The sequence below is a fragment of the Ipomoea triloba genome, chromosome 6 (assembly GCF_003576645.1).
Source record: "Ipomoea triloba cultivar NCNSP0323 chromosome 6, ASM357664v1".
Classification (NCBI taxonomy): Eukaryota; Viridiplantae; Streptophyta; class Magnoliopsida; order Solanales; family Convolvulaceae; genus Ipomoea; species Ipomoea triloba.
Genome location: NC_044921.1, coordinates 24,174,966 through 24,186,494, shown reverse-complemented (window position 1 = coordinate 24,186,494; position 11,529 = coordinate 24,174,966). Strand labels below are relative to the sequence as shown.

The 11,529-nt window shown below is 34.9% G+C and overlaps 1 protein-coding gene across 1 annotated transcript; it reads left to right on the top strand.

Annotated features, from left to right (window-relative positions):
• The first annotated feature begins 5,916 nt into the window (after positions 1-5,916).
• On the top strand, positions 5,917-7,186 carry LOC116023129 (transcription factor HEC2-like). Its single transcript, XM_031264104.1, has one exon. It carries the CDS (start codon positions 6,139-6,141, stop codon positions 6,856-6,858), a length of 720 nt encoding a protein of 239 aa, XP_031119964.1. The 5' UTR covers positions 5,917-6,138; the 3' UTR covers positions 6,859-7,186.
• Positions 7,187-11,529: the final 4,343 nt, after the last annotated feature.

Genomic DNA, 11,529 nt, shown 5'->3' with positions numbered 1-11,529 from the left:
TTGAAATCGATGGTTAAGTTAGAAGAAAACGGGAATAGTTGAGTAATTGGTTTAATAACCACAAGAGTCAAAATTTGACTCCCTACAAGAGCTACTTATTGATGGCTTTCTCTTTTTGAGTCGGTCAGCTATTCACAATCTATGTTAATTTATCTCCTTATGGTCCTTTTTTGGCACCTTTGAGTAGTGAACCGGTTAACTAGCTATGCGCAATTTAAACTAATTTCTCTTCTTATGGTCCTTTGCTGACACCTTTGAGTAATGAATCAATTAGCTATGCGCAACCTAAACAAACTTATCTCTTTGTGGTCCTTTGTCGACAACTTTGAATAACATTTCAGTCAACTGTTATCCATCTAAGCTGGTCTACCTCCTTGTATAGTGGTGCTATATCGATACCTTTGAGCAGTGAGCCAAGTAGTTATGCACAAACTAAGCTAGTTTACCTCATTGTGATTCTTTGTTGGCACGTTTAAGTAACAAATTAGTCAATTATACATAATCTAGATAGCTTGATTTACTTCTTTGAGATAGTTGATGTCTTTCTTGCATTGTAAATAAAAGTTGGAAGAAATCACATTCTTCTATTCAATATACGGTCGTTAGTTGTCACCATCGTCGGCCACATCTCCATCCTTAGTGATAATAATGAGTCATCTGTAACCGAGAGGTTAGAGGTTCGATCCTCAAACCGTGGGTTTGAGCTGGTCAACTATGGGTAACCTAGGTTGATTTACCTCCTTGTGGTCCTTTGCCGGCTAGGGTCACACGGCGATGAGAAAATCTCATTAAAATAATAATGAGCCACCTGCAAGCTAGCTAGCTATCTGCTAAGCTGCATGCCTGCATGCCCACTCTCATTGTTGCAGTAGATCAAATTGAATTTGAAGAGTCGAGTCTAAAATTCAATTATCAAAATATGAGACTCACTATTATGCAAGTAGCTTAGGAGTAAATAAATCGTATTTGTCAATATCTTGGGTCTAGTGGCACCAAATTACACTCCTATATCGGAGGTTGCGCGTCTACGTATACTACATTATAATAGAGTTAGTAGTACTCAAAAAAAATAAAATTGTATTTTTGCTACGGGCTATAGCTTAGCGCTGATAAAATTTCTATGAATGGCAAAGCACTAGCAGTCTACATGTTTGACCGAAAATGTATTGATGAGAATAGAAATTATGACTTTTTGATAAGAAAATTAATTATGTTTCACGTACCCACTCGGTCACCGCTTTGAGTGAAGTATTTTACGTATTGATATTGAAAAGGGCATATTATATATGCAATGGTTTCAACCAATGAAAGTTGTCTACTTTCAATTGTAGACTTTATCTTTATACTAGTTATGGAAAAAAGTAATATTTTCTTTAATTTTTAACAAATTTCTAGATATTGTATGTACGTCATTGTATTTATACAATAGCCAAATGACAACTACAAGATCTTGACACATCAAATAAATTTTATGATAACATCTATTAAAACCACTACCTAACATATTTATAATTTATTTTTCAAAAAAAAAACATATTTATAATAATAATAATAAGTATTATTATTATTTAACAATCTAGAACATTCGTTTCACTAGATATGGCTCATATCTTTGATTTCATATTTAATTTGTATTGAACTCATCGTAAAGCACATGACTTCCACTGTTGCGTCAAATGTAAACTCATATTACGTTAATACTATCGTTAGTCTTACATCATAAAGGGAAAAAACATCACATATTTCCAAAAATAAAATTCATATGTTTCCCACGATAAATTTTTATTATATTAATTAATTTTTAAATTACGAGATTTTTATTTAAATATTTAAATAATCAGAATATATTATTATAGCACGAAATTTTTATCATAACAAAAATCACAATAGTAAAAATAATGTTATTTTGTTTTCAAAAAATAATAATAATGTTATTTTTTCTTTTGTCGTTCTTAATATTCAACTCTAGACATGAGAATAATATTATTTTTAATTATTAACTGTTGTAAATTGGCTAACCGTACCCCACCTAACATTAAAAACTTGAATCAATCCTCTTGGTCGAGTCCATCCCACGAGGTCTTCCCAGTGCGATTTATCTTTCATGTATAATTTGCAAGCAAATACATTGGAGCATGGTTTATCTAATGCATGCTTTCGAGTAGAGATTACAAATTTCTCTTGTCACACACTCTCACACATAACAAATTGAGTCTAATTATTAATTAAATATAAAAGGAACATATATTAAATATAACACGTAAGAAAATAAAATCCAGATGAAAATGTAACATTATTCCAATAGTATATATTAATTGACCTTTTGGTTACAAAACTATACAACTAACATACCGGCTTGGACTATAGACCAGAACTTTTAATAAGCTCACATTGAGCACTTCACCAATTCGTAGACTCTTCTTTATATCTACCCATTCGTATCTATTACTCTGTTTGTAAAGAAAATACTACATAGATTCATATTTAATTTCTTACTCTCAACTTTTATTCTTGCTCACAATTTATTGATGTAGATATTTTCTTTAAGACTTAAATGATTGAAATAACCCATCTTTATTTATTATATCATAGATTAAAAATAAGAGAGTAGAATTTGAGAGTAAATATAAAATTGATTTGTAAGGCAACTTTGGAAGAAAGTTAGAAGGAATTTTGCAGGCTAGATTGGGCAGCAGATTCACCACCGGTAAGTTCGTTAAGTTAATAAGTTAAAAACAGCAACAGTGCAGAACCTGATCCACCTCGAGAAGCGTTCCAAGGGGACAGCTCTACTCTGTGTGTGCAGCCCACTAGAACCAATAATTCCCTCCACTTGATGGCCGACAAGTGTACTCGGATCGCGGAATCTCCGGCACCTGATTCCGCCCCATTTAAAAGGGTCGGGTAAGACCCGGTAAAAGGAAAACCCCCTCTGACTATTGTCATGTGGGTGGGGTTTTCGGGTTGTAAACAACACTTTTAAAAATAAATTTTTTAAAAAGGGGAATGTTAGAGTGCTTCAGCGTTTCACTCAACTGCGGTGTGGATTTGTTTATAGTATAATATCCATTCATGCGGCAATTTATATCATGGACTAAGGTTTACATAACATTGTAAATATTGAATCAAAACGATGAGGTATAAAATTCATACTCGTAAGGTATAAAATTTCATAATACAAGACACATACACATGTTATATATTTACTTATTTTTCAAATCGAATATAAGTACAAAATTTATGTTCACAGTCACAAAATTTTATAATATAAGACATAAAAATTCATGACACAACTACTAATTGTTTCAGGTACAAAATCCATACTTTTAGAATACAAAATTTTATAATACAAGAAACAAAAATTCCCAATATAAAAACACATAAGCATGCATAGGGATGGCAATTCAACCCGCCCCCGACGGGAAAAACCGATCCCCGCCCTGACGGGGGCAGGTTCGGGGAATTATTTCGGGGAACGGGGGCGGGGATGGGGAGAAATTCCTAATCCCCGAGGGGAACGGGGACGGGGACGGGGACAGGGAGGGTATTCCCCGCCCCGACCCCGACCCCGATCCCCCGCTCCCCGCCCCGTCCCCGTATATTATTATATTATATATTATTTATATACAAAGTATATAAGAAATTAAAAGTTAAAATCCTAGAAGTTCATTTGTTTTGTTATGTACTTATATTTAGACTTTGGACTTTGAAGGAGTTTGAAATAATTTAAAGTGTTTAGCATTTTATGACTATGTATTTTTGTTTGAAACTTTGGATATTTATAGTAATTTTAGAGTTTAGATATTTTAATTTTATTGATTTATGTGTGTTGAATTTGGACTTTGTTTGAGAATTTAATGCTTAGTTTCTTTTTTTTTTTTATAATATTAATTTTTTTTTAAATTTACATAATTTAAAAAAATCCCCGCGGGGATTTCCCGTCCCCAAAAAATCCCCGCGGGGATGATTCCCCATCCCCGCCGGGGAACGGGGCGGGGACGGGGAATGGGGAGGGATTTCGGAGACGGGGACGGGGACCCCATTCCCCCCCCCCCCCCCCCCCCCCCCCCCCCCCCCCCCCCCCCCCCCCCCCCCCCCCCCCCCCCCCCCCCCCCCCCCCCCCCCCNGCGTTCATGCACCATCAAAAGCACTTAGGCATCACTGCAAAGTTGGTAGATCTAAGCCATCTATATGGTGGGACCAAATTCTCCTTCAAGATTAGAATCCTATTTAGTGTTGTGTTACCCTTTTGGTCCAACTAGCTAAAAAAAAAATCACTCATACTGTTCCTTCTCCATTATTAGCAAGTCACACTTTCTCTAGCAAAGGAATCTTTACTTGTATATATATAATTTGAACGGTGTTGTATCTATTTTGGACGGGTATATTTTAATTAATTGATTGATGGATGATCAAATTATATAAGTTTTTAATTTGATAATTATTTCATTAGGGATATTTCAAACATTTAGTCTCACGACTACTAAATTGTTTTATATATGGTCTCAAAGTGTTATTTTGTTATATGTGTTGCACAACTTTAATTTTCTGTCACTTTTAATCCTTTGACTGAACTATCAATACAGAACAAACATGTCATATTTTTTTATTCCAAATTATATGTTTTCCCTTAAAAGATTTAATGTGTTCAATCAAGTTGGAACGATTCTATCTTAAAATTATGATGCGAGATTATTTTCTACAAAAGATTTGGTCAAAACAAATAAATATGACCCAAAATAGACATTCACCAAACATGACAAAAATAATTCAAATAATACTCAAAAATTAAATACAAAAGTAACTATAAGGAAAGGTAAATTAGTTTAGGACACAAAGAGTTGAACTTAAAGCCTTATAGTTATCCTTTAAAAAAAAAAAAAACCGTATAGTTATCAAACTAACTGTTCAACTAATATGACTGAATTGCCATGTCACGCAATATCTATGTTGGTTTATATTTTACTTTTCCTCCCATTTTTTGGTAACAAGTCATTAGACTTAGTACGACTATTAACATTATACTTTTCTAGATAGGAATGTGACTTGACCGCCCATACAACAACGTAGACTTCTATACATGTGTTTCATATTACATAGTATTAATTTCAAAGCACATACGGCCAAATCTGTTGTATTGAAAATGACCTTGTTAAGGTGTATTAATGATACTTCTGTAGTGAACGTCGACATTTTTCATGCATCTTAAACTGCCTGTCTGCTACGATACTATACGTACATAAATGATAAATCTTCTTTAAAAAGCAACATGATCGAATGAATGATGGAATTAAAGCTCACTTTCTTTGGTAATAGTGTGTGCATGAAAGGTATTTTACCTATTGAGAATTTGATGAAAATTTTAATTACGGTGTTGATCATACCATATATAATTTTATATATCGTTGGGTTATACAATTCTACACTATACTTAACAGTAGGACAATTGGTAAGAAAGCAATTAATGTATGTGTATTTTCTACAAATAAGAGTCAAACTCTATACAAACAATCGAAATTAGTCACATTGGCTTTGGTGTACTCATAAATAATTACTTTGTTTTAGGCAAAAGCCCGCAAAGTCGGCCTGTCCCTGAGGCCCTAGCCAACAAAGAACCTCGAGAGACCAACCCTGGCTAACCGGCTCGACCTACTACAGAGGGGAGGCTCGAACCCACTCCAATCATCCATGTAAGAGTGTTAACCAATACACCGGATGCCACTAGACCACAAGATCATTGGCATGCTCAACAACAATTATTTTTATTTGTAGTTGTAAACATGGTATTTTAGATAGAATTCTTGGTAAATTATATTATTAAAAAAAAAACCCCCCATTATTTTGTGTGAGTGTGTGTGTATATAAAGACTGGCCAGTGGGTTGATACCTTGATGGTCTGCTTATCATCATAGAATTTCTTCTCCCCAATATATATATATAGAAGAAGCTAATGCTTTTCCTTCACCCTCTGCAAATCTTCTGATTAAACTCTCAGTCTGCTCACTCTTCTCCTCCCCAGTCCCCAGTCCCCATACCCATCCCTTTCTCCAGCTTTTCAGTACTTCTCTTTCTCTCCTCCATTTCTCTCTCTTCTCCATTTATATTTCTATTTGAGGGGTCTTGAGGAGACATAATATAATGGATATTGAGTTCTTAAAATCTGCTTCTGAGGACCAGCTAGAAATGATGCTTATGATGCAGATGGAGAAGCTCCCGCCGGAATTTTCCTCCGGCGCTTTTTCCGACGATATCTCCGGGATGCAAACGATGAATTTCAGCCCTCAGTTAATGGAGCAAAACGGGTCATCTTCGCCGGCATTTATGGGAATACCGTCCACCATATCCTTCACCGCCTCTCCCCAAGTCGCCGGGGAATTCTCCGGTTTTCCGGCGTCTCCGGCGCAGAAACGGTCGACCTCCATGGCGGCAATGAGGGAGATGATATTCCGGATCGCCGCCATGCAGCCCGTCCACATCGACCCGGAGTCGGTGAAGCCGCCGAAGCGGCGAAACGTGAAGATTTCGACGGATCCGCAGAGCGTGGCGGCGCGACACCGCAGGGAGAGGATAAGCGAGCGGATAAGGATTCTGCAGCGACTCGTCCCCGGCGGGACCAAGATGGACACGGCTTCCATGTTGGATGAAGCGATTCACTACGTGAAGTTCTTGAAGAAACAAGTGCAATCGCTCGAACGCGCCGGCGCTAATCGGCCTTCCGGGATGGGTTTTCCGGTGCCGATGTCGTCGTCGTCTTCCATGAACGGCGGCAACTATTTTCCGATGACTACTAAGGGCTTTCATCATCATCCTCCCCAAAATAATGTTCAGCATTATGCAGATCCTCAGTTGTCTAATTAGATGCATGTATGCTTATCTACTAGCCAGCCCATAATGTTGTGATCATACTCCAATACTTTCAACTTTTTCTTTTTTTTTTTTTGGAATGACTAGAAAATCAGCAGTCACTATCTGATGGTGTGCACTGTACTCCTAGCCAAGTACCACATAAGGTTGCTTATAACTAACTGGCTCAAACCAAGAAAACTGCTTCTTTTGTTGGGATTGAGTCGAATTTGTAACATTATGGTTACTTTGAACTGTATGCTTGCCATGCATGTTGTGTATGTTCGGCTAGAATAATTCATAGTTCATAGTAAATAATACAATAACGGTATGTTTACATACACATTCTTTTTTCTCCATCTTTTCCCTTCAATTATTAATCCCGAGATAATCAAGTTGACATCTGAATCTCTCTGTTTTGCGGGGCAATTAGTTTTACAGTACAAGCAGAAGTGATAATATTTGTAGGAATGAAGCATAATGTGAAATACTCTCATGTAGTAGTAAATATCTGTCAACATCTCCTAGAAAAATATGGAAAGAGAGAGGCCTGGCCTTTGTTGGACATTTTATTTATGTATCCTTTGTCCTGTTTTGGTTGATTGTGTCGTTTGTGCATTAAAAGGGGTTTGGAATAGGGACCATTTGAGACATGGTTGGGACTTGGAGGGTTCCAAATTCTATACTCTCAAGGTCAAACACCCCCCACACTTGCCCACCGGTATGCCCTTGCCCTAACCGAGCCACACCTGTAGGGTCAAGTCAATTTTTTCTGGTCAGTTTGTATTCGAAACATGATACTAATTGCTGATAAGTATACATAAATAAAATTGGACATTCATTATAAGTTATAGATTTTAACATAGTAAAGACTGCGGGCAGATATATGAAGCATATATATATATATAAGAGTGGTTGAAAATCACAATCAATTAACGCGTAAAGCATTAGGGGTGGGAATGGTTGAAAAGGAATTGAAGGTGGTGCCATTGGAGTGGCATGAGAAGTTCACGTGAAGAACTGACAAATTGCGGTGGTCTTTTGCAATTACCATCTGGGGCTTATGGCGACTTGTATAATAATTATATTGTTCTTAATTTCCCTGACACGTGAACGAAATCTGCATGGTCAAATGCCCCAATCCGACGCGGCAGTCCATGTCATACCTGTGACATCAATTTTGTTTTTGTTTTTGTTTAACCACATTAGATATACATAATTACAAAGAAACATTACCTATTTGCCCAAAACATAATTTTACTGTTTTGGGATAATTGAATGACTGAAACGCAATTTTTGTATTTAAAGGTTACAAATTTAATTATTGACAAAATCTTTTCGGTCAAATTTAATTTGATGTAGATTGTATAATTTATGTTAATATTAATATATGATAAGTCGCTCATTTATCTACTATTTAAAAATCTGTCGAGTAAAGTTACGTTGTTATCCATTGGTCCGTTACAAGCCAACTCATATAGGTCATGTTAATCCGTTTTGACAACTCTATTTAAACTCTTTAACATGGCATACTCTTATAAAAATCAACCATCTACCCATACAATTGTATTAACAGTTCACTTACTAACTACTTTAAAATCAAAATTGCATATGATGTCTCAAGAAAATGTGGTTGAGTGGGTGAGCATGACTCTCATACTCAAAGACCGCAAGTTATTAGATTAATTCTTGCCAACATCCACTTTGTCAAATTCATTGCACATGTCTTTCTAATGCGATTTATATTTCTTGTGCGATGTAAACTACTACATAAGAATAAAGTTTACCCATACACATCCCCAAATAATAACTATAAATTTCCCTCATCACTTAAAAAAATACATTTTAAAATTAAAAACCACATCAACTACAATTCTACATTATATTGTACCACAGACGTATATTTGAATCGTCTAGAGTGAATTGAATGGAAATTCTCGTACCGTCTAAGGATTATACAGACTAGGCATCCGTCAATTTTTACAACATACGGCGTAATACTTGGTTTGGACCAGAGACCATCAATGTCTAATCCTTGCTCCGTCCAATTTTGACCTGGTTTACAATGTCGATTATTGTCATGTTGACATATGCAACGGACAAGTGGGGAAGGTAATAAACTGACGGGCCGACGGGTTTTAATTAATTATTAAGGTCGGTCATTTAATTTCATTAATCATAAAAGACAAAATTCTCTCAAAAGATCTTATGATTCTTATCTATATTTTACTATTTAAGAACCAACTAAACTGTCGGTGTTAGTGGCGATTCAATTCCTAATGAACTATGTAGATCCACTTAACAAATTTTGAGTATCGCTAGATAAACATTAATAAAAATACATTTATTATTGTATGTATATATTTGTCAATTTTGAAGAATCGTTGAACCGAGTTTACGTTTTTCTTGGAGAAATGTGTATATTTTTGGACCTATTCTATATGTTCACGGCAAGTAGTATATAATAATGACATGGTTGGTGGTCCTACGGTGAATAATTTCATGTCTCCCTCATCCATTATCAATAATTCCCAATTTATGGATTAATATAGTGCGAATAATTCGTTTTTCCTATACAAGAAAACTAATTGAAATAGGAAAGTCACTAAATTTCAAGTTCAATTACTTATATAAGAGCTGTCAATTAACTTTCTTGGAGTAAACTGGTCAACTGTGAACAACATATTTTGGTTTACTGCCTCGTTGTCATTTGCCCGTTAGAGTCGCAAAGCGAGCTTTACTAATGGTGCACATTTAAGTAGAGTATGTGGACTTTCTTGTAAATCAATAACGAATACATAGAGAATAAATGCAAATTAAGAAGCAAGCCCATACAAAATGCAAATAATTTTGCAAAAGTTTGACGTATTTATTTATTATATTGCAACTGAACAAATAGCTACCCTTCGAGGCTCAAGCACATCCTACTTGACCAACTGGAACCTGCACAATTATTTGCTAAAAGAAATTAATTTAAATCCCGAGTAGAAAATGATCAAGTACCTGAAAACTGAATTTTTGCATTATTAACTCCATGGTTATATAGTGCCTTTATAACTCACTAATTAAGTTGAAGATCATGGTATATAATATATAGCTCTTTAGGAAACACATTTTTGGAGTCTCAATACCGTCATCGAACTTTAATTATTTCTCTTTATTATTATTATATAATTTCCTAATAGAATATTCCTATACCAAATAATATAATGATTAATGAAATGCAACAACAACGGAAGGAACAACAATAACAATAATAGTTGTTGTTGTTATTATTATTTTTTTTTTTTGAGTTCTACTGACTCTATTACATTGTAGTATCTGTTCATAATAGCTACTTTCTCAACCTACTGAAGCACAAAAAGTCAACAGATGCCTCCGCTGAGGCTCGAACCCACTCCCTTCCACATGGGAGTGTACACCGGATGCCGCTTGACCACAAGGCCTTTGGTGTTGTTATTATTATTATTATTATTAAAAATGCACGCAAGGAAGACGAAGACCGAAATCTCGCGTTTATGTCTGTCTACCTTTGCTTTGTGTTTGTGTTCAACATTTAAAATGTGATTTCCATGTTTCGGAAATTGTTTTAATGACACAACATTTGGCACGATATATAGTGGTGTTAGCAAAGTTTGATTTTTATTGGAGAAAGTGAAATCTCTAACGTTGTGGCCCTGTTTGGTAAATAATTAACCTATCAGCCAATATTGGCTTATTTGATCACTATTAGTTGTTTGGTTAATAAGCTTTTTGTAACTTTAAAATACTAAAATTCAAAAGGCTACTCAAAGCAGCCTTTTCAATTAGCTTTTTGAGAAAAAAAAAATTATACCAAACAGCTATCAGCTAACAGCCAATCTATCAAACAACTTTTTACAATCAGCTAATGTTATTAACAAATCATACCTTTTAACTCAAACAGCCAACAACCATTTACCAAACACGGCATGTATTAGTAATATGCTTACAGATTATATTGTCTCAAATTGTTGTATGTATTCTTAATCAAATGGAGGGGCAACCCGGTCACCAGTTGTGTTGATATAAAGAAATTACAATAACCATCCCAAAAAAAACATATTACTCACATTAAGTTGTTAGGTCATACTTGTGTAAGACCAAACTGTCTCATAAATCTTTATCCGTGGGATGGATCAGTTTTGGTCAGCATAGAAATAAAATTTATATATTTAGAAACTATATTAAAATACTTTTAAATGCACAAAATCAAATTTTAAAAATAATAAGAAAGCCCCAAAAGGGGTGACTAATTAGCTAAAACATGATTTTCATGCTAGAAGATCACGAGTTCGATTCTTACCAACCCTCTTTGAGTATAACTCGTTGCATAGATCAGATTTTTCGAATGCAAGTTTTTTGTCAACATTCTCTTTGTCAAACCCTTGCACAGGGTCTTCCTAGTGCGATTATTGCACAGGGGCATAGTTTACGCAACAACTGGAAGGTTTTGCAAATATTGACTGCATGGGCAGCTCAGTTGGTCACAGGAAACCGGGAAGAAAGGTTTTGCGAGCATATATATATATATATATATATATATATATATATATATATATATATATATATATATATATATATATATATATATATATATATATATATATATATATATATATATATATATATATATATATATATATATATATATATATATATATATAT